General features: G+C 37.9%; 1 protein-coding gene across 1 annotated transcript in view; it reads right to left on the bottom strand.

Moving 5' to 3' along the window:
• LOC137290654 (laminin subunit alpha-2-like) overlaps positions 1 to 24,111 on the bottom strand; it is a 135,894-nt gene that overhangs the window by 21,483 nt on the left and 90,300 nt on the right. Inside the window, exons 24-49 of the mRNA XM_067821730.1 lie at positions 21,353 to 21,583; positions 19,971 to 20,111; positions 19,257 to 19,427; positions 18,918 to 19,121; positions 17,960 to 18,081; positions 16,865 to 16,982; positions 15,982 to 16,122; positions 15,232 to 15,359; positions 14,668 to 14,751; positions 13,772 to 13,968; positions 12,152 to 12,288; positions 11,482 to 11,583; positions 10,612 to 10,723; positions 9,364 to 9,520; positions 8,338 to 8,536; positions 7,723 to 7,839; positions 6,556 to 6,713; positions 5,890 to 6,028; positions 5,286 to 5,499; positions 4,575 to 4,751; positions 3,983 to 4,137; positions 3,155 to 3,304; positions 2,888 to 3,039; positions 1,948 to 2,101; positions 1,072 to 1,196; positions 439 to 598 (exon numbers count right to left, since the gene is read on the bottom strand). Of these exons, the coding sequence (XP_067677831.1) occupies positions 439 to 598; positions 1,072 to 1,196; positions 1,948 to 2,101; positions 2,888 to 3,039; positions 3,155 to 3,304; positions 3,983 to 4,137; positions 4,575 to 4,751; positions 5,286 to 5,499; positions 5,890 to 6,028; positions 6,556 to 6,713; positions 7,723 to 7,839; positions 8,338 to 8,536; positions 9,364 to 9,520; positions 10,612 to 10,723; positions 11,482 to 11,583; positions 12,152 to 12,288; positions 13,772 to 13,968; positions 14,668 to 14,751; positions 15,232 to 15,359; positions 15,982 to 16,122; positions 16,865 to 16,982; positions 17,960 to 18,081; positions 18,918 to 19,121; positions 19,257 to 19,427; positions 19,971 to 20,111; positions 21,353 to 21,583 (3,945 nt within the window). The remainder of the gene's footprint in view (positions 1 to 438; positions 599 to 1,071; positions 1,197 to 1,947; positions 2,102 to 2,887; positions 3,040 to 3,154; positions 3,305 to 3,982; positions 4,138 to 4,574; positions 4,752 to 5,285; positions 5,500 to 5,889; positions 6,029 to 6,555; positions 6,714 to 7,722; positions 7,840 to 8,337; positions 8,537 to 9,363; positions 9,521 to 10,611; positions 10,724 to 11,481; positions 11,584 to 12,151; positions 12,289 to 13,771; positions 13,969 to 14,667; positions 14,752 to 15,231; positions 15,360 to 15,981; positions 16,123 to 16,864; positions 16,983 to 17,959; positions 18,082 to 18,917; positions 19,122 to 19,256; positions 19,428 to 19,970; positions 20,112 to 21,352; positions 21,584 to 24,111) is intronic.

The raw sequence follows: 24,111 nt of genomic DNA, 5'->3' as shown, positions 1-24,111 counted from the left end.
GAAACTCTTTAAACAGCAAAAGGCACCACTTCTGCTTCTGTCTACTGAAAAGTTTTCGAGCTGTGCCCCGGAAACAAAGCCCACCCCTTCCTTTGGAGTATGTCCAAAATGTTTCCATGGAAACCAAGAAAAATAAACATGCCAAAAATCTGTAAACAGCAAAAGACACAACCTTATGTCCTGTTTGTTATATCTTCCAATTTTTCTTGAAAAATATTGAATGGTTTTTGAGTTATGCTCCGGAAACAAAATTATTATGGATAGACAGACGGACAGACGGAGCGATGATTACATCCCTGTTACATGCTGGGAGGGATAACAAGAGCCAACAGAAGTTAGCAAATCTCCTGGCCCCCTAAATTCAACCAAAAGAGGAAGCTGCATCAATAATTAGACCAAATTCATGTTCATAGAGCATATTTAAATACTGATCCTTACCATATCAGGGTTCCCAGAGAAATGCAACATAGCATTTTCCCAGTAGGTTTTAAATGAAAATGCCACATTGATTCTGTCACTTCGGTAGGAATCACGCTCCTTCTCAACATAACCAGTTCCGTCAAACTGGTACTCATTTGTGCTAATGGGCGGTGTAGGCCTGGGGAAACAGAAAACATGGTCATATCTAATGAAATGACTTTCAAAAAGAAAACAATATTCAAACATTTAAATTATTCACTAATTATCAACTAGTTTCTTCCTTCCTTCCTTGATATGTCATGCAACTTGACAAAGGGAAATATGAAACCACAATGTTACAAACAAATATTATATGCTTTTATAGTTCAAATATTTGTCTTGCTCTTCCAGTGTCTAGATGTCTAACCTCAACACATATGCTAATGAGTGTATATCTACACCATATACTGATAAGTAACTTACATCCAGGCATGGTAAGCCTACACTTCATCACATATTCTACACAATATGTGCCCAGGGAGCTGAGTTTGAAAATACAATGTGATATCTATCTGAACTCTATATCCGCTCTGTACATATATTAGTATAACAATAATATATATCTACACCTTATACTGATAGGCCATCTATGTTCAAACAGGATTAACCTACACTTCATTGCAAGGTCTGCATGAGGCTGATGTATTCTTGAAGTTGTACATGCCAACGGCTTTCCTGTCTATTTTCATATCTCCAAGACATCCAGTCATATTCCGTCTGCTTATCCCAGGAGGTGTCTGCAAACATGTGTCCAACGTCACAAACTGACCTGAATCATCACATGCTCATTGTAACAGTACATTTTAAGCTTTTCACATACAAAGTTCCTATGAAATAGCTATTTTGTGTTTGGGGCAAATGCACTCACTCTAATTTCCTATCAATACTATAAAAGACTTATTATCTGTTAAGAAATCAATAACTGAAACCTGAGACCAACAGCTTTCAAACAAATGACACTTGCCATATATGGAATGTAAACGATTGCATCGAAAAACTGTTGCACTTGGTGTTCTTAGTGTTTGCCAAACTGGCCTCATTCACAAGTTGCGCTATGAGATATTCATAAGGAGTTTTCCATGGGAAATAGCTCTGCAGGGTTCGCCTTAAATAAAGTTTGGTTGACACATTCATTCCTTCAACCTTTCTAACATCAAATCATAATCTTAATACATAATGCCTTCATGGGAATAAATTATACCATCGAGGCTGATAATTAGTATAGTGTGCCTTTAAGTTGTAACAGCAATTTGATACAATCTGATCCAACATACCTGGGTTGATGAATTTAGTTCTGAACCAGATCAAGGATATATGGCTGGTCAGTCTTGAGGTAATATAGTGATATTCTTGTCCTTTAGATGAAATAATTAACCTTTCAAAATCAAGGACATCCTTCCCTTACAACTAATGAGAATAACTAGGTATGTCAAAGAAAGTTCGCACAGTAAACAGAATGTATTTTCTGTTCTTACTGAGCATACTTACATCAAAGTTAGCATCAACTCCCCCAAAGAAGACGTCAGAGTCGAGATCCAGTTTGAGTACAGAGTGTCCTACCGGGGAAGTTCCGCTGGCCTCCTTGGCAGTAGTCTCTGAGTCCTTCACATGGTACACCTTCAATAAGCCGATACGCCCGATCCTAGCAGCATACAGTACCATTAATATACTGCTCACAAGAAGTTCAAGGTATTGATCATAATATATCAAAGCAGAGATGACATCCTGTATGAACCAGCATCTTGGATGAAACATGTTCAATAGCACCATTATTTTGACAGTACACAAATAGGTATTTTTCAGGAGCTTTGCTCTGAAGATCTAACTTCACCTATTTTGATGCTCAACCATCATCAACTTGTGGAGATCCCGGTTAGAATGAGACTTCCATGCTTGTCGTAAGAGGCGACTAAGGGGACCAGGCTGTCAGACTTGTGTCAGACACAGGTCATCATATCCCAAACACATAGGTCAGTGCTAATGCTATTGATCACTGGATTGTCAGGTCGACATTCGATTATTTTACAGACTGCTGCTATATAGCTGGAATATTGCCAAGGGTGGCATTAAACATCAAAACAACCAACCAACCAACCTAACCATCATCATCAAAATGAAAACAGTTACTATTTTGATACATATCATTCTATGAATGTGTTGTGTTGAATAAAATTTCAGCCTGTTAAATGTTTATTTACTTTGGTGAAACTGAACAGGTGTGGGAAGGTTCTAATTTACTGAAGTCATTATCAGTATTATCTCCACACAACAAGGCTGTAATAACCTGATGACAGCTGAAATTTCTTAATTACATCCAGAGATACAAAGTGACCATAAAGGTTTCATGGAGAACATGGAACATGAGCTGGATGTTTAATGCTTAGAGGAAAAAGGAAGCTGAAGAATGTTTTGCTGTGAACTGATTTACCTTTGTGCAATTACTCTGTACCACTTGTCTCCTTCAGGTGTGTCAGGTGGTGTCAACTTGACCTCCACATCATGGGTGACAGATCCTTGACCTCCTCCATTGTTCCATGTGAACCGGATCTTGTTGTTGATCAGCTCTAGTGCCAGGAACTCCTACAATACATGGATACTGATAATGGGGTCAGTCTGTGGTGAGTGTGTGACACTTTTTCATACAAGATTAATAAAATTCAAAACTTCAGATGCTGTGAACAGTATCTGTGCGTACCTCTTGTGACTTCTGTATAAGGACAAGTAGCATGCTGTCTTGAGTCTTGTTCAGCTTGAAACCAAAGCTGATATCATTGGTAGCCCCAGGCTGACTGACGGAGCGGTATGACCGAACGCACCGTCCATCTCCCTTCATGGAAAGTTTCATCTGCAGGGCAATTGGAATACATTCATCAGTATAAGGAGTTTGGTATCTTAAATCATCCAGCATGGTATCAAACTTTTGTAAGCTTCCCCATCTCCACACATTAAGTATTCTACAACTTATTTACTGGCCATTAACTTCCCATCCAGTGGGACTTCCAACGTTTACTTCTAATCTTGGTACTGCTCAAAAGGATGACCCATATCTTGTTTTATTAACCTCCGGAAGATCCCTCTTGAAGGAGGAGGTAAAGAAACATGTTTTCTGAGTATGACCTTTTAATTAACAAGTAACAAGTTTATTTTTGCATTTGAGGCCTCATGACCCATAGTGCTATCACACAGTTTGCAGGATATATTTGATATACAATACAAGACTACTTACTCATTGATGCTGAACACTGCATTCAGCCGTATATAGCTACATGGTGTCAGTCTGTCAAAATATTGTCTGGACCAGACAATCCAGTGATCAACATAATGAACATCAATCTACGCAATTGGGATATGATGATGTGTGAACCAAGTCAGTGAGTATGACCACCTAATCCCGTTAGTCACCTCTTAAGATAAACATGGATTAGTGAAGACCAATTCTGGCATGGATCTTCAAGAATCTCTAAGACTAGGTTACTGACAATAGCTCCTGATACATCTGACATATGACATCATCCCTACTCACGTTGTTGGCGAGCTCCCTTGCAAGCCTGATCCGCTCCTGGAGCTGGAGAATGTTTCGGGAAACATTGTTCTGCAGCATCTGTGACTGAATAGCTTGCTGCTGAACATCTCCCATGATGCCCAGTATCTTGTTCTTGTTATCCCGAGCTTTCCCCACTGAAACAAATCAGGGTGATTATTCCATGCGATAGGAAAACAATATTCATGACAGGAAAACACTGTCTGCAGTGCCCGGAGTAGGAAAGAAAATGATCACTTCTACAGTTCTTTTGACTGAAAAGTGGAGAGATGAATTGCAAACTAATAAACATATATTACTCAATGAAATGCTAATCATTATCAAAACATAAAAACAACTGTGAGGTTCTTGCAAAATTTATGTCCAAAAAACAGAAAAGTTGTTCAACAAACTATCAATAAAATATTGACACAGTTCACTATTTGTTACGAGGGAGGAGTGCAAAGAAACGGACAGCCAGGTATTTGAGAAGCACATGCACAAGTGCCAACAGTTATTGATTCATCAACCTGTGCTGTGCCCTCGCCATCCTTTCTTGCACATGTTCACAGGAGGAGAATATTTCTTCACTTACACTGCCTTGAAGCTTGATCTATCAGGAACTGTGTGTTCATGTTCTGGAGATCCTCCATCTTCGGAAGAAGTTTGTTCATTTTGTCCACAAGTTTGTCCACCTTCCGGTTTGTGCGTCCAGCTCTGCGCTTTGCATCGTCCACTGTCCTGGTTAGCTCGCCCAGTCTGTTGCGCAGATCTAAAGCAATGATGTAAGCATACTTAACTGCAAATTCACTGCATGACAGTCAGACAATGTATGTACAAATTCACTGCATTACCTGGTCTGACAATGGACCTACATACAAATTCACTGCATGACCTACCAGATAATGAATTTGCAGAATCACTGTATTACCTTGTCAGACAATGAATCTACAAATTCACTGCATGACCAGGTAAGACATTGTACCTACATACAAATGATCTGCATTTCCAGGTAAGACAATGGACCTACATACAAATTCAAAGCATGACCAGGTAAGACATTGTACCCACATACAAATTCACTGCATGACCAGGTAAGACAATGGACCTACATACAAATTCACTGCATGACCTACCAGATAATGAATTTGCAGAATCACTGCATTACCTTGTCAGACAATGAATCTACAAATTCAAAGCATGACCAGGTAAGACATTGTACCTACATACAAATTCACTGCATGACCAGGTAAGACAATGGACCTACATACAAATTCACTGCATGGCATGGTTAGATGATCTGTACCTGAAGGCAGCCTAGCCATGTCTCTGTTCAGCATGTCTAGCATTCTTTGTGTGTCCTCATGGAGCCTCTGCACACCATCCAAATCCTTCTCCAGGAAGACCAGGTCACCATCAAGGTTGTTAACACTGTCCCTCTTCTCATCAGCCTGCTTCTTCAGAGCACGGCTGCGGTTAATGGACTTCTCCACATCATAACGAATCCTGTCCAAGTTGGCCTGAAGGAAGATGGATATTGAGGTGAGAATTAACAGTCAACAAATGCATACAATTCTCACACAAACCACTACAATGCTTACAAAACTTGATCCATAGTCAGGATCCTAAATTGCAGGGCACTCTACAAGTTGAAACCAAAGCATCCTTCACTAGTCTTGCAATGGCACCACAGTAACACACATAAAGGAAAAAGGTTGAAATTGGACCTAAATCTTCTCCGAGTACATTAACCAACCAGAGGTCGAGGATGGATTCACCTACTGGCGAACACCTTGTATCACCACTATACAGACAGATTTTCACAAATATATGCTCCTGACAAAGTCAGAATTGTACCATGGGCATCAGCTCCTATAAACAGGATGATGACAACAGTTTGATGCACCTACCAATCGGACAGCATCTCTGGCTTTCCTCAGAGCATCATTGGCTGCATCCTCTGCAGTCTCTATGGCCTTCACAATGTTCTTGTACACCCTTGCTGCTCTCAGGGCATCCTCGGCACCGACTCGGGTCTTGTTGAACAGCCTGAACATCAAAACACATTCATGCATGAGCATATTGATATCTTATTTATCTGCAAGTTTTCAAAAGTTTGTCAACTATCCATAAACAACAAATTGGGATGATAAACTGAAAGCCTAGAGATGTTATCTTCTCAGCAAAATGGAAACTGCAAAGGTCTTATCTATTAACATAATCAAATACCTTATCAAATGCCAGTAAAATTGATGGCAACAGTTGTGACTGGAACATCAAAATCTTTCTAAACTAACAAACAAAACTTATTTTAGGAAATTTGTTATTGCTTGAATGGCGATAGGGTAATCAAGTATTTCAAGTGTTTGCTCATCACACCTAAGGCCTGGATTGATTCCAGCATGCATGTCCCATTTCTCATATCCTTCTATGTGATATTGCCGGAATATGTCTAGTGTTGTAAAACTCAGCACCTCACCTGTAGCACCCCATGTCACTTTAGAAAACAGTCAGAGTAAGAAATAGAAACCTAAATAACAGACTTATTTGCCTCATCACTACAATGTGTCTCTCACCTATCCAGTTGCTTGGCATATCTGGAGAGTCTCTCAGCATGATCCCAGGCACGGTCCACCATTGCAGTCACCCGAGGCACTGTCCGGTTCAAGTTCCCCACAATCTCTGATAGACGATCAGTTACAGCATCCAGAGTAGAGTGGCGATTTTGCAGAGTCTGAGGAAACAAGGTCAAGGATTTATTTTTTGTTAAATAATACACTTGGATCAATATTTTAGTGATATGATGTCAGTCTGTAAAGATTCAACCCTGGACCAGACAATCCAGTGATCAATATTGTCAGTGACAACCTGTACTGTATGGGTTCAATAACATTGAGCCAAGTCACTACAACTCACAATCAGGTTAATCAAAATTAAATATACTAAATAACTGAAATTTACATCTATTTTTATCTGTTAACTTGTCACACATGGAAAATGTATTTAGAAATTACGTACCATTTTATAAAAACAAATCTATAACACTGGTGACTGGACATCAATATTTTGCCCAAACTGTTCAGTCTATGAGTTGTAGTGAAATTCTTAGCATTGAAATCAAGAATTATGTACTTTATTCTTTTTACACAGAATTTGTTTACATGATCTTCCTTTGCCTGAGAAAGTAATGCCACTTAACACAGATGACACTGACAAACATGTAGGATCAACCATTTGACCAAAGGTGCCAAAGCCAACTGGCACGATATTGGCTTTCTTCAAGATTTTTTATTCCCTCCTTCAACTTTTGACTTTGATCAACATAAAAATCGAAACAAATCCAACAAATTTGAGACTAAATACTGGCCAATACTGCAAGAAATACCAATGCTCATCTGACATGAACAGAGCTTGTATACATCAATTATGTATTCAGGAAAGGTTGCTCCTGAATTATTTGGGAGGGATATTCTAGAAGCAATGAGAATAAAAGTCTTCATGGATGATCATCTTCTTTACTGTACAATGTTGATGTTTTGGTTTAGATACTTGTACTGTTTCATCCACAAAGACTTGCCATCCTAAGGATCCTCTTGTAGACCAATTTCAGACTGTGTCTGTGGTCTAGTATGAGATTCATGGTAGTCTTGGCACTGTGATCGATCGGAGGAACAGGGATTGGGTCTGTCCTGTCTTATACATGAAATAACAGAAGATGGAAGACAGAAGATGTGTGAACATACCCAAATATTTTCTTTCAGCCTATCCAGCAAGTTCCGGGCTTCATCAATGTAGTAGTTGCCATCGGTTACCAGGTTTTCTGTATCACCTCCCATGTCTGCTATGTCATCATATTTCTCCTATTAACAAGTGAGTGAGTGAGTGAATGCATTGGGATCAACAAAACCTGTTACATCATGGAGCTGCAACTAAAACATAAATCGACACAGCCCCTCTATTAGTTTAATATACTGAGAGAAACAAAGAAAGGAACAGAAAAATTCAAGTGTATAAAAATCCAATATGATGTATTCCTCAAAACTAGTTAAGGCCATACCATTTTCACAAATTTCAACATTTGATTTGTCAAGGGATTTTGAGAATATACTGACAGATACAAATAAAGGAACATATGAAAATTCCAGTGTTCCTTTAATATTTTCCAGGTCTGAATAGAGCTGTGGGAGGAAATCTAAGGATACAATAAGGAACATTGACAAAAAGTGGTGTTCCCTTATTTGTTTCCCTCAGTATATTTCCTTTTCTACCCTTTTTTCCGTTTGCTTTGTCAACACAGACCAAAAACCATTTGATGACTTGAAAGTAGGTGAAACACTATCCAAGAATGATGGCCTCACCAAAACATCTGCCAGCTTGGCACCGAGTCTGAGTGTCTCCTCTTGCAGAACTCGTCTCGCAACGGCGCTGGCCTTCTGGGACTGATTCTTCAAGTCCTCCAGACCGTCTGTCAAATCCTTTAGCTTCTTCTCTGTGTCTGTTGCATTGAAGTTCTTCCGCTTCAACCGAAGCACTCTTCTCAGTAACTTCTCTGCAAGTCTTTAGAAAGAGTATATATTTTGTGAGTATAAATGTCCTTCAAGGTCACTTGGACAACATGTTCCAGTGCCCTACAGACCTTGAAACTAGTTTGTCTCAAACAGATCTAGGAAGTAGTGGAGAAATGGACAACAAAACAGTCACCTAAAAGGCCTAGAAATTACATTCATCCCCAAAGAATCTAGAAAGTAATCTGTCCACAAAATATCAAGAAAGCAGCATATTTCACGACAACCTGACAGTAGTTTATCCCCAAGACAAACAGACAGCTGCAATATATGTCATATTTGACAGTTGTTTGTCCCGTACAGCCTAGGCTTATCAGAATGATTACCTTTTCCAATGCCAGTCTAGCCATTAACCTGAGTTTATTCCTATACTAAACTATTCACTGGCACAAAACTCACATAACAAGTTGCTCACAATACTTCCTAGACATGTCAAGTCACACAGCATATTTCAACATCTCATGACTATATGGACCCGTGAAGGTCCCGGGGTAGAATAGGCCTTCAGCAACCCATGCTTGCCATAAAAGGTGACTATGCTTGTCGTAAGAGGCGACTAACGGGATCGGGTGGTCAGACTCGCTGACTTGGTTGACACATGTCATCGGTTCCCCATTGCGCAGATCGATGCTCATGTTGTTGATCACTGGATTGTCTGGTCCAGACTCGATTATTTACAGACCGTCGCCATATAGCTGGAATATTGCTAAGTGCGACGTAAAACTAAACTCACTCACTCACTCACTCACTCACTCATGACTATATGTCTTTCCAAGGTAATTTCATACTAACATCGCCAAATTAATCTTTTCAACATACTTCCTTTCATCATATGAGTCATCATCCATTCTGCTGAAATCTCTCCCCAAGACCTCATTCAGAATACGCTGTGCCTCAGCAAATGCTGAAGTGATATTGACGCCTGACTGAGCATTGAACAATCTCTCCACTAACGTCTCCAGGTCATTAATGTCACCTGAAATAAACAAACACTGTAGGTTAAAGTATAGGATTGACAGGATCATAACAGGTGAATCAGACTGGTGTACAATATGCATACATAACAGGTGAATGTGACTGATAGGTGCACAATATAGATTTCTGGATAAGCGAGTAAAATTTATATTTATATTTAAATTTGTATTCATTTACGGAATTTTCATTCAGAAGGTGAGTTTTCCTGATATCTTCAGACAAACGGGGCATGACTGTATATTACAGGTGAATCTGATTGCATATATCACCGGTGAATCTGACTGACAGGTGCATATAATGCTTATTGATGAAAGGTTAATATAACATATATACATATAGAACACAAATACACCTGCTGAATGATGGGTGCATTTGTGAAGTTACATGTATGAGGTGAAAGTTTGCTCCAGGTGAAATTGACAACAATGTAGTCCATAATAATTCACCATAAATGACACTGCTTGATCACTGAGCACCTTCTGCTGATACTGAAGTTTCAATGGAGAAACTTGCACTCATTATATTCATTAGGGTAACATAAAGATGGAAGTGAGAAGGTTTGGAACTTACTGGATACCGGTGTCAAAATGAGTACTTTTCAAAACAAATCAGTAGTCATTATTGGCAAGTCTGCCAATACAGTTGTCATGAAATTTATTCTTATGTTATATCTTATCACAAAAATCTTCCAAATTTGTTAACTTTCCCATGACAGGTTAAAGCAAGTGATTATTATTTACAGATTAATCAAATAATATGTGACAATGGTTAGGCCAATATATGGTTGAATTTACAGCCATTGATTTCTTTAACATATTTTGTAATATGTTTCACTTAAAAAATGGAACAATTTGCTTAAAAAATTGGAGTGATTCTGACACAGCGAGTGTCATCTCCGGTAAGAGAGCTACTGTCAGTCCCAAATGTGTTTATGGTGCTTAAACCAAGGCACAGAACACACATGGTACACATGTGGAGACCCTAAATGAGAGGAATGACAATTACCTACTAGGCTACCAGCCACTAATAAGTTAAACAATAGAGAAGGTGCATAATATTCTGAAAGAAGGCTACAGCCAAAAATGTTCCTACCCTTAATGTCATTAAACAATCTCCGAATGTTGTTCTCAAGCTTTGTGGCACTATCCAGCATGTTGGAGGCATCGACTGTCAAGCCATTAATTCGTCTCAGAGTGCGGCCCACCTGGAATGGTTCAAGTTTTCAAGCCTTTATTTCTCAAGGTGTTAAAATAGTGCTCATTCAAAACCCCCAGTGAGCAGTATGCAACCCTTTGCCCTTGAAAAAGACCCACTCATCTGATGGCAGGAGACCAGATGGGACACACAAACATGTGCAGACACCTAGTTGTGGGTATAGTATCATGCAGCATCATTAGATCAAATACTGTGACTATGTGTCCCCCGCCACCCAGCTGCCAATGGGTAGCTTGTGAGGCTGTGTGAAAACTAGCTGTGTCTAACAGGCTGCATGAGTTGAATACTATCCATGGAGCTGTGCAGGGTGAAAGAAAGTCAGAAGAAAGACATCTGTTGATCAATGGAACACTCCAGCACCTTGAGAATGTAGTTGCACGTATATGTGGGCTGTATATATATATCCTATATTAACTGTTAACAGCTTCCCCTTCCTCCTTAACTCTGCTTTGCTTTGGATATTTATACAGTCTCCTCACCATTCTGTACAAACCTAAATCCGTTCTTATCAATAAACATACCACCTGTTATAATTTAACAGACACCGCTATTAATCATTAACATACAAAATAACTGTACACTATCATATCAGTGACATTGTTCAGCACACTATAGCTAGTGCAATCAAAGCCTATCCAATTGTCAGGAAACAGTGTTTTCAGTTTTTGAAAATATAAATGCAAAATTAGTGCTGGCATAGGCCATCAATAGCACTGAATCACTTGCAATGTATTTATAGAAACTTACCCGATTCATAAGTCGTTCAGCCACATCCTGGAAAAACTCAGTTTGGTTTCTGTAGTCAAAGACATTGGCCAGACTTGCCATCTTGGAAACGTTGACCAGCTCCTGGAACAAAAAATGGTTTTGTCTCAATGTCCTAATGACAGGAAAACTTCCACTCTATCCAGATTCAGTTTACCACTTGTATTTACAAGGGCTCAAAAGAAATACAGTCTCACTATTTCAACTCAATTTTCCCATGCATTGAGCATAGGGAAAACTTCCATCCAAACCACATTAAGTTTACCTTTTGTATTTACAAAAGACTTGAACACAAATATGTTTTCACTATTTCAATTCAATTTTCCCATGCACTGAGCAAAGGGAAAAACTTCCATGAAAACTAGACTCAGGTTACCACTTGTATTTATAAAGGACTTGAAATGAATGCTTTCACAGTTTCAACTCAGTTTTCCCATGAATAAGACAAAGGGAAAACCAGAGACCATATACTGATATGGACTCTGGGAAAACCTGCCCCAAACCAGATTCAATTTACCAATTGTGCCTTCTGTTATTCATGTGCTCCTCAGAACAGCAGGATTGGAGAATCGGTGAAATAATATTCTAAAATGTACTTTCAGTATACTGAATTTATTAGTAGTAATAAGGTCTGAATTTCTCTGACTCATACCTGAAGTACAACTGTTTCATTTTGGATCCTTCGTAGTTCCTTCCATGGTAACGGTACTGTGACATTCCGTAAATTCACTGCTAAGGTCATGTTCTGGAGGTCATTCAACAGAACACCAGGGCAGCCAGTGTAGCATGCTGCAAACAGAATATGATGTTTAACATCTTAACTTACACTTTTCTCTATACATCTGGCTTACCCTGAATTTGCCAACAAACAAACCAGTGATAATTAACGATGATGAGATGAAAATGATATTATGTTTCAATTCATACTTTTCCTTAGGCTGTATTCTATTTAATTTTGGGCTGCCGATTATGAAATTGAAAATTTGGTAGATCAAAATATAGATAAGATAGCATGCATTGTACATGATCTTTAATATTTTTATTAAAGTTTTATTTGGATTAAGTAATAAACTTTTGTCTTCAGTTCTGGCCTGGTTTTGGTTTTTGCTGCCGATCATTGTTATACGAATGAGGTAAACAGATCTGTAAACCATGAAAGTCAAAATGTAAAAAGTCAACTTAAAGGAAAATCTGAATGTAATACACTGACTATGTAGCTAAAGAGTCATCTATGCTCAAACATGTACTAGTATGTGATGCCTACTTGCTCAGTTGCTTTGGGCCAAAATGCAACTATGAGACTCTAAAAATATACTCATGAGAGGGATGAAACTTTGTTATATAACAGTATTAACTGTTAAAGTTAAAGTGTGTAACACAATTTCAATTTGTCTTTGCTATACTTCACAACTCATACACAAAATGTGAAGAAAATCTGAAAAGCTTCTTGAGGAACAACCTCAACTAGCTACAAGTAATATCACAAGATTTGAGAAGGTATTTCCATGCTTAAGGTTTATAGAAGGATCAAATAATATCATTTCTAAATATTTCAGTATGATTTTCTATCAACAAAATATGCAGGTGAAACGTAATAATATACCTACTTCTAAAGGAGACGTCCAAGAGAATTTAACAGACATGCAAAGAATGTGTGCTAGGTAAAAGTAAGGATAATCTGAGAATGATAAGCAGTAAACATGCTGCAGATGATGGGAGCTAGTTTCACTCAGTCTCATGCATGAATATGTACCTGTTGAATGTCTTCTATATGGATGCATAGTTTGATAAAAGTGAAAACAACAATACACATGACATGAGAACATGTTGGAATATAGTACTGGACATAACATGAACAAAACAAATAATTTCGTGATATTTAAGGTGCCAATTATGGCCACTGATGTGTTCAATGGAAAGTCCTCACTGAAGTCTTCAACTTTAAGTCTAAACTGATGTCTTCTTACATATGTTTGCAATGATGACCAATATTATCAAATATTTGCATATATCAAATAAGCAGAACCTTTAGTAATAAACAGAATGGAAACTTATACAATGAAACCCTGACAATACAGACTTTTAATAAGTTTTAGTCTGAATTCAAATGCCAGTAAACACAAAAATATGGCTCTTGTGCTTATTTAAACAAAAATATTGAATATATTCTTAAAACACAGAAATATTTTCTCTTCAAAGCTTTCTTTCAGAAACAGATCAACAAATGGCAACACTGAGTGTTGTAGAGAGTGGAACAAGATGCAGTACATACAAACACAGGTGCCATTCTGTACAGCAAAGCCATGTACGTCACATTCATCACACTTGATGCCTTCAATACCAGGGAGACAGTCACAGCGGCCTGTATTCACATCACACGACTCAGTCACAGATCCTTCCTTGTTGCAATTGCATGGCTTACAACTGCCTCCAAGTTTCAGGGGGTTGCCATAGTAACCAGGAGAACACCTGATCAACATAGTTTTTTAACATATTTAGCAGTTATTCAGAGATTACCCACTCAAAAATTGACTTGCACCAGGTGCAAGTTCGACTGATAACTAGGTCACACTTTGTTACACCATTGGGTTGCACCAGTGCAAGTAACAAAGCACTATATTTAGCCCTGGTATGTCTTTAGACACCAGAGAATGAAGAAAGAAATGAACCCAACTCTAATTTAGAATAATTTGGCTCCATCTGGATTGTTCTTCAGACTTTATAAATATTGTTTTGGACCAAATAACTGTAAAGACTAAATGATAGTTGAATAGTCCCCTAGACTTTATCAAAATCAGATCTTGTATGGCAGTAGCCATCACTAATATTTGTTCCCGATTTCTTGAAACAAACTTAAGTCTGAGTTTTGACTTTTACTCAAATTAGAGAAAATGCCTTACCCAGAATGAACTGAAATTGACGTCAAACTCAAACATGAGTTTGAGTTTGGTAGATAGATTACTGAAGTTGTTGTTGCTGTCTTTTCCTAATTTAAGAATGCAGCATTTTCAAATTATCAGACTCACAAGAAATTTGGAGCCTGATTTGAATGTGTTTACACACCAGACATTTCCTTCAAACTTCATTGATATGGAATCTATGTATGTTTCATAGCCTCTCACTGACCAATCAGAATTACTCTTCACTTTAACCCTGTACAGTACATACCTTTCACATCTAGACCCTGTGTAGCCGTCAGAGCAGTTGGTGCAAGTCAACACACCAGACTTGTCCTCACATGATGAACTGAAACTGGGGAGAAAAATTAAACATAAGTAAGCTCTGCCAATTCATACTGGTGTGAAAGTGAAATCCAAAATATGACATATGTTGCACTGTGTTAATTTGCTTACTCATATGAATGAATTTTCATCAATGAGTTATCTCCCCTAGACATTTAAGAAGTTTAACTAAAAAAAATTAAGAAACACCCTTCGTCAAAGTCTGTCTCTAGAACTAATCTCTGTTCATGCCAGCAATAATTTTGGTATGCAGTTATATCTTGTCTCATGCTCCTTGACGGGAAATAAAATCATCATCAAAGCTGAAAGTTTATCAGTATCATGGGATCATAACTATCTACTGAATACTTTCTATGATCTTGAGTACCTGGAGATGACCGATTCCACTGTTACAGTGTTTGACAGCATTGCCAAGAATCAGCTGATGTACTGCATGGTCTTTAGGACTTAATTTGACAAAAGCTGCACTGTTTCAGTACCGACTGTTTACCTGTTTGAGGGTTCTATGCGCGGACAAGCACACGGAGAGCAATCCCATGGGGAGCCACGAGTCGCCACTCCAAAGAACCCTGGCAGACACTGGTCACATCGGTCTCCTGTAGTGTTGTGCTGGCACTCCTAGGAATACACAGAATACACAAGACCCTTACACTAGATCACTCATTTGTCACTGAATGAATATCATTCTATTGCCACAGTATGTCACTTTGAGATGGCGTACTGCACATGATATCACCTATGTGTTATAATCAAAGAAAGCAGCTCTATATAATCTTACATGTACAGTGGAGGCTGTCTAAACCAGCACTCATGAAACATCATGAAGAAATAATCCGGTTGGGGCAATTTGCCGGATTGTAGAGCTGTACTGAGATGTTATGCTAGTGTTGAAAACATGTCGGATAGGACAGGTGCCAGTTTTGACAGCTTCCAATGCATGTCTACAAGCAGACTGTTTCATTTGAAGCAGAAGTCTGAATATTTAGTTAAATCTTACAACTTGAAATAAATCCAAAGACATAAATTAAATTAATATACTTAAATTTGCTCGACCTCCATGTGCAGTGTACTAAAGGATAGTTTGATTAGGCCCCATTAAAAAGCCCTGAATCATCATTAAGGATACATAGAAGTTTTAACGAAGCATCATAGATTGTTCAATGTGTCACTACTTATTTCTGACACTGTACAAAGTCATCTGAGTAATTTCTTTTCTCTTTGCTAATACATTTATATTTACCCTGCAGAGTCCTGTTTCTGGGTCACAAACATCACTGTGTCCATTGCAACGACAACGTCTTATTCGACCAATGGTGATCTCAGGTTGAGAAAGGTCATTGGTTCCATTCTGCTTTTCTCTAAAGAACCCATCACCAGGATTCTGAAAGTGACAGCAATGTAAGGAAAGATGTATGGTTAGGACAATAACAGAATGACAGTCAATGTAATGGTTCTGGTTTTATGTTGCTGACCGTTCTGATTCTGAAAGTGACAGCAATGTAAGGAAAAAATATATGGTTAGACAATAACAGAACAACAGTCAAAGTAATGGTTCTGGTTTTATGTTACTGACCGTTCTGATTCTGAAAGTGACAGCAATGTAAGGAAAAAATATATGGTTAGACAATAACAGAACAACAGTCAAAGTAATGGTTCTGGTTTTATGTTGCTGACCGTTCTGATTCTGAAAGTAACAGCAATGTAAGGAAAAAATATATGGTTAGACAATAACAGAACAACAGTCAAAGTAATGGTTCTGGTTTTATGTTACTGACCGTTCTGATTCTGAAAGTGACAGCAATGTAAGGAAAAAATATATGGTTAGACAATAACAGAACAACAGTCAAAGTAATGGTTCTGGTTTTATGTTACTGACCGTTCTGATTCTGAAAGTAACAGCAATGTAAGGAAAAAATATATGGTTAGACAATAACAGAACAACAGTCAAAGTAATGGTTCTGGTTTTATGTTACTGACCGTTCTGATTCTGAAAGTGACAGCAATGTAAGGAAAAAATATATGGTTAGACAATAACAAAATAACAGTCAAAGTAATATTTCTCGTTTTATGTTATTAATATTTCCTTTAGCACAAATCAGTCTTAACATGAATATAGTATTTACCTGACAACTGGTTCCCGAGTATTTGTCAGGACAATCACAAAACTCGATACCAAGGGCTATGTCCCCTGATGTTGTAGATGTGGCAGGTTCGGCCACCTGCAGACTAATTGGCCCCAATCTGGAAAACAAAATCAAATATAAAATATACCCTGGAGAAAATATTATCTCTGCATTGTATGGTACTAACACAGATAATAGCATCTAACAATAGCATTAAAAACAAAAAGGAATTTAAAAGTATCCAACATTAATTTGTCATATAAAAATAAAACTGGATAAGAATATTATATCTAATAAAGGTGGATTTTCCGCCAAGAATTGATTTTAACAGGTTGAATACAAAGTATATTTGTTAAAAGTTGAAAGAAATGTGTACAAGTGAGTGAGTGTGGGTGACAACATGTAGATAATTATACAGACATCCTTGAAATAATAATATGAAATAGATCCACAGATTTTAGGCTGCCTGATTTATATGACATTAAACATATTTAAGGTTAATAACAGATAAGAAGAAACTGCCATGATAGAAAGAGGCGGATTAGCATTTTGAGTATATTCATTAAGGTGAACTACACATGTATGCATTAACAAAAGATGACGCCAAACCAATACCCTACTGTATTGAGTCCTGTCTTCAGGAACTATCACAAATGATAACTGCATCTTGATAGCCACAGGATGCTTTCCATATGGAACAAACACCATAGGCAAAATCCTGTTTTCCTTTCCACCCACCCCAACAAACAAAACTCTCTTTTAGACACTTTAGGATGTGTGTGGAAGTTCCTGTTTAAATGGAATACATTCTGTGTCTGCGGAACAAAATACTTGTTCCGCTTGTACTCTTACGGGAACAAATATTGGATGGAAAGTTCTAATGGAACTTTTACTATGGGGGAACCAAATCTTTTTCACACCCAGTAGTTACTTTTGTTACAAAACAGAAAGGAAAATATAAAATAACTTAATTCATTATCATTTGTGACAGGAAACTTCAGCTCCAATAATTTCCACTGAACAACAAAAAAACAATGTCCCAATTAATATCATCAAACATTCTTGACAAGCATTAGTATTTCATGTTGAACTCACTCAGCGTATGTTGCATATCCGTCACTGGTCGCCTGGACAAAGATGGCCTCCACATTCTGAAGCACCACCATCAGCAGACGACGAGACACCGGCACTGTCTGGCCTGGGATTCGCCAGTAGTTCTGCAAGTCGACACACACTTCATTAGCTTAATTACATGGTGCAGATGATAGTGTAACGAGTAGATCAGACTGAGTATGGTTACTACCACATTTCACATCAATACACCAACATAATGACAGCTATTAGAACCCATGAATTGAATTCCCATGTAACTGGATTATGGAGATATCGAAGGAGGGATGGGATACATTCAGGGAAACACCTCAACCAATATGTGACATCGTATTAAAAGAAAACAATGACTGGAGCTCTAAGGCTACATAAAGAAAATTAAATGTTCCTCTGGCACATTTTTGTCAAAAGTGAAGAGGGAAGTAGGATTTTCAAAAAAAATGTTTGATTGATAAAAAGTGACAAGGGAGGAACACATTTATATATTTTTTCTCTCAGAAATACAGTTTAGAAAGTTTAGCATGTGTTAATGAGTTGTAGATTCTTAAAATCAACAAATGGATGATCAGGATACGACCAAGTCAAAATGATTTTGTTCTAATTGACAGTTAAGAATTGTTAAGAATTGCACATATAAAAGTGACAGGCTGATGCCAAAGAAACATTTCACTCTTTTTATTTAGTCTAATGTGTAATCGTGCTACTCAAAAACCTGAGTGAGTAAGTGAGTATGATTTTATGCCACTTTTAGCAATATTCCAACAACATCACAATGAGGGACACAAGAAATGGGCTACCACACACTGTACCCATGTGGGGAATCAACGCTTTAACCATTAGGCTACCCCACTGTCCCCCTACGAGAATGAAGAAGCAATTAGATCATGTTGGTCATGTTGGAAAGTTTTTCTTTTTATTTTCTACTGTCTCCTCCCAGCCTTGCCTCGTGTAATCTTGCTGTGAATGTGTCTGGGTGTTGAGGTTCAAGGATCAGTGTGCTGTTGTAGGTCAGTATGAAACCATTGCCAATAAGGACAACAAGGGGAGATAACTTGCTGCCATCTTGAGATCCAAAACTTCCTCCAAAGAGAGGGGTGTCCGATTCAAAATAATGGACAAAGTCAAGGCGGCCATTGTAGGACAGGATCTGGTGGAAACAAAAATAGCTGAATGAGAGGTAATTCATCAATCAAATTTTGTCCATATTTGCCATAAATAATTTAACTGCAGCTTTCAACAATGATAAGGTTGAGATTTTACCAATGGCAGATCAATCACTTACCTTATCTCCCAGCATGGTGGCCGGGAGGGACCAATAAAGAGCCTTGTCTGTCATCGTGGTCGGCACGGCAACCTCGTCCACATCGGAGGGGATGACATGGAAGCCATACCTGTCCTGGATGACGTTAGGGCCTAGCTGGGAGATGGTTCGTCTCATTGTGGGTGCTGAGATCTGAAAAACGGAAACATGTTCAGTCTTGTTGAAACATAACAACCAGCTGGATGATTGTTTCAGGATGAATTTGGTAAATCTTGAATCAGAATACATTCAAAATTATGCATTCCTCACAACTAGTTATTTAACGTTTTTTAATTACAACGCTTGACTGGCATTCTGAAAAGGCATTTATAAAATAAACTGAGGGAAACAAATAAATTAACACATGAAAATTCAAGCATTCCTTTAATATCTTCCAGTTTTCATCACCAGCTTTGAACAGCGCTGTGGAAGGAAATCTGAAAATATATAAAGGAACACTGCCATGAAGTGGTGTTCCCTTATTTGTTTCCTTCAGTATATATCTTCATGCATCATAGGTCATCATTTTATAATTCTGTTGACCTTTGTATATAGAACAGCAAAAGACACACAACTCTGTTTTTGTCAAGTTATTAAATAGATCCCATAACATGAACGCTTACATTTATGAGATTTCATTTTCCAGAACTTGCATTTTTTTGCCGTTCAGTACATAACTCCAGTCCTACAACTTACAGTGAACCAAACATAGGGAGCTTGAGAGCAAGACCAGGTTTTCATAAAACAGTAGCAGCTCGTACAGCCATTGGGATTGTCTGCATCAAGGCTGAATGTATTCCTCCGACATTTCGTACACTTTGGTCCTTCAACATTTTTCTACGGAACAAAAACCAAAATGCTGAAATAATCATCTGAAAACAATAGAAATATTCTGTTCCCCAGGAAACTTGAACAGTGCATGTCTGTTCCATTTTAAGGAAAGAACATTTTTGTTTAGTGATGTCATCATATCATAATGAACAACTGTCTTGACTGGGTACTAACTTACATAATACATTATCAAGATGAAGACTGACTTTTTTACCTAAATTAGAAGTTTCAGTATTGTTTTGGTATAAAATGATTGAGACCACTTGGAAAAATATATCCCAAACAATATATAAATGAATAAATATGATTTTTAAAAAGTTCAGAAAATTGGTTAACTATAAAACTATCTACACAATGATCATGCAGCTAAACATTGCCATAAATGACATGATATTGACAGGTGACTGCAAAAGTTCTCAACATTTATCAACTTTGGATAGATCATATGGAGTAAGTGAGTGAGTGAGTGTTGTTTTATGCTAGTCAGCATAATGGCACCCATAGTATCCTGTAGACACCGAACTCCAGAACTCCATTCCACGAAGTCATCATAGTGCAACAAGAATACTAAACTTATGTTAAAGTATAGGAGTTACCTTAGCGCTAAGATTGCTTCACAGATCAGGGCCTAGCATGAAAGTAGTCCAGGGTGATGTTGCACAAAACTGCCTCAGCGCTAAGATGACCTTTAAGTCTATGTTAAGGTATGGGAGTTATGTTTTTGTCACAAGTGGCGGCTTTTTGGAAGTTTTAGAACAATATACACAATCACCCATCGAACCATCATATCCATGCATAAAACTAGCTGTTGAGTGTCAGCTAAAGACATGTACTCTCATGCAATAGGCTTGATTGAAACTGACATGCTTTACAATCCACTGTAATGGAAAAATGCATTAATGGTACACATGTATACAAAGTACAAAGGAGAGGGTGAATATATTTGAAATTAGGACTAAATGAAAAATGAGTGGACATGGATGTTATAGTATTAGTCATAGCGTGGGAAAACTGTTTAGTAGATTAGAATTAAAGCCTGAAAACAATAGCGATATATCACAAACATATTTTCAGCCTCTAAACAAATATTAAAAAATAAAATTCTTCTGTATTAAGTGTTCAGTAAAACTGGACTCTAAATTTATGGAGTACAGAAAAAAATGGCATGCAAAGTTTGTAAACCAAGATGAATCTACATTATAAAAAATGCCTAGCCAGCTGAAAATAGTTTGTGATAAGCTACAAACCTTGCAGGTGCACATTCCTCGCCGATCGCAGTGACAACTGCCATCACGACGACATTTGTCCGCTAGCGTGCCGTTAGTATTACACATGCATTCCTCACAGGCAGGAAAGTCATAATAACCAAACAGACAATTATTGCAACTGTAGCCCCTATAGTCCGGCAAACATGTGCACGAACCATCGTCGGGGTCACACTGAAGCGACACAGAGCCGTCCTCACTACAGTTGCAACGCTGAAACACAAGACAGTGCACATGGAAAAACATGGACACGTGGACAATGCATGGATGACAGGAGATGACATACTGTGACAACTTGACGTACGTGACCTGTTAGATCCCCAGAGGAGATTTGGAAACATGGTTTGATGATCAGCCCAAAATAATGGAACCTTAACTGGACAATGGGACAAGTGAAAATGGGTACATGATCAGCAATGAATCACTGGTCTCTAACTGAGAATTGAAAAACAATCAGTCAGCACTGAGATCTAAAATAGACAGTTGGACAACTGACAAAAATAATAGTTATAAGACCAATGAGATTTAAACAGGACAGCTGGTCATGGATAAACAACTGGATATGACATCACTACAGGATAAAGGATATCAAAGCAACCAACTTTTGCCAATGCAGTCAGATGGTATGAATATCAGCTGGGGGTGCAATTTGGGACCTAGAGAAGGAATGGATGGACAAGGTGCTTGGTTTCCAGATGAACCTTCAGGGAAAATGGGATCGTGTAATCATAACCTTCAGGGACATGGATAGACAAAGGTGCCTGGCTCTCTAAAGGACATGCATGGCCATGTTGATTGGATTGCTAAAGGACCTTCAGGGCCATGCATGGCCATGAGCGCACAGGAATATGGATGGACATTGATGCCTTGCTTGCTAAAGGACCTTTAGCAATGTGGATGGACATGGGTGCCAGGCTTCCAAAAGGACCTTCAGGAACAAGGATGGACATGGCATTTGGCATCCAGATGGACCCGCAGGAACATGGATGGACACAGGTGTCTAGTCCCCAGATGGACACTAGGTAACAACGATGGACAATAGGACAAGGAAGGTAAATGAGGCATGTAACAGGGTAACACTGGGTCATCCAGTGATAACAGACACTATAAATGGCAGCTGCTTGATGCTGGGTTAGACAGTGTTGACTAATGGTTGTCAAAAACAGAGAAAATGTTGGACCCTGAGTTGGACAACGGGACAGGCCGATCACTAACAGTGGCCAAGACAGAAAAGATGCTGGACCCAGAGTTATGCAACTGGACAGGGATGACTACTGAAAGAAAGACAAGTTGATGGACACTGGGTTGGACTGTTCATAATGGGTGACCAATGGCATACACTAGTCACTTCAACAGTGTGATAGATCTATTCAGGTGGACTTCAAGCCTAAATGACGACTGTAAAATATCATCATCATTTTCAACAGGTGTTTACACTTTGTGCCCATGTGACAACAACTAAATGCATTTGCAAGGTGTGTGCATTGAGTACAAAACATTCATAAAAGCATTTGCATGAAGTAAAAAAATGAAAGTCCCAAAATACATTTTAAAGTCAGCAGGACAGCGCTCGTTCAAGAAGGTGCACCCTCAATTTGGAATGCTCTTCTAAATAAACTCCGGAATTCCCCTTCTCTATGAATTAGAAACATTCTTATTTAAACAGGCTTTCCCTTAATGTGTGCTTTTCCATCCAATTTTTGTGAGAGAAAGGCACAAAGAGTCCTCTTGGAGATAAGTGCCATATAAATGCTCTCCATTATTACTATTTATCATTAAAATATTATATGTAAATATATTAACTGCATTAGAAAGAAAAACAGAGAAGTTATTAAAATAAAAAGATTTTTCTAACAATGTTGATTAAAGAAATATTCAATCTTACAAAAACTTAATAAAATGTAAATATATTTTGTACATATTCTCTTGTCATGCAAAATGCTTATTGTCTGCAATGTGATAACTACTGTGGAGGTATACAGATTACAGTTTGCAGTGACCGCTAGGCAAAGTGCAAACATGTGTATTTCAAATGTGCAAAATCAATGCAAACTGGTGTGACAAACAAACATGACAGAACAACAAACATAAACACGGTTTGCAGAAAACAAACACCAAGTTTACACCAGGAACACGGACTGACTGTCCACACATGTTAGTAACACCAAACCTCAATCACCAACTGAATGCCACATTTACATTTTACATGATCCAACATCATACATTTTCCTATAAATATCAATGCATGCATCCATCCCCAAATGAAATGCTAAATGAAATGTTTACATATCTACCAACAATTGATTTCTCAAATAAAGAGTTGATATCTAATTATCTGTTCAACTGAAATTATGGGTTGTAGTCACACCACTATATCATGCATGACTTTCACTTAATATTGAATAATCTAAATTCAAGATTTTTTTCATACTTATTGCTATAGGCAAATACCAGCAGATAAAAGATAAAATATTAAAAATATTCAAAGCAAAGCATAACCAAAACCCATTTATCTAAGAACAAAGAAGCAAAGTTCAGTTTCTGCAATCATAACTTTTGCTTAAGCAAAGGATGCTAAGATGTTAAATAACGTTTAAAAATAGTTATAATCATTTTATCAGAAGAAAAAGTTGTTTATATACATAGAACTGTCCTGGATAAGTAACATTATCATCTAAAGTATAGGGAAGTAAGTCCATTGTGAATATTGTCAATAAAATGTCTATATATGAAACTCTCTT

The sequence above is a fragment of the Haliotis asinina genome, chromosome 7, assembly GCF_037392515.1.
Source record: "Haliotis asinina isolate JCU_RB_2024 chromosome 7, JCU_Hal_asi_v2, whole genome shotgun sequence".
Classification (NCBI taxonomy): Eukaryota; Metazoa; Mollusca; class Gastropoda; order Lepetellida; family Haliotidae; genus Haliotis; species Haliotis asinina.
Note: the sequence above shows the minus strand (reverse complement) of the source record. Positions and strands in the feature narration are given on the sequence as shown.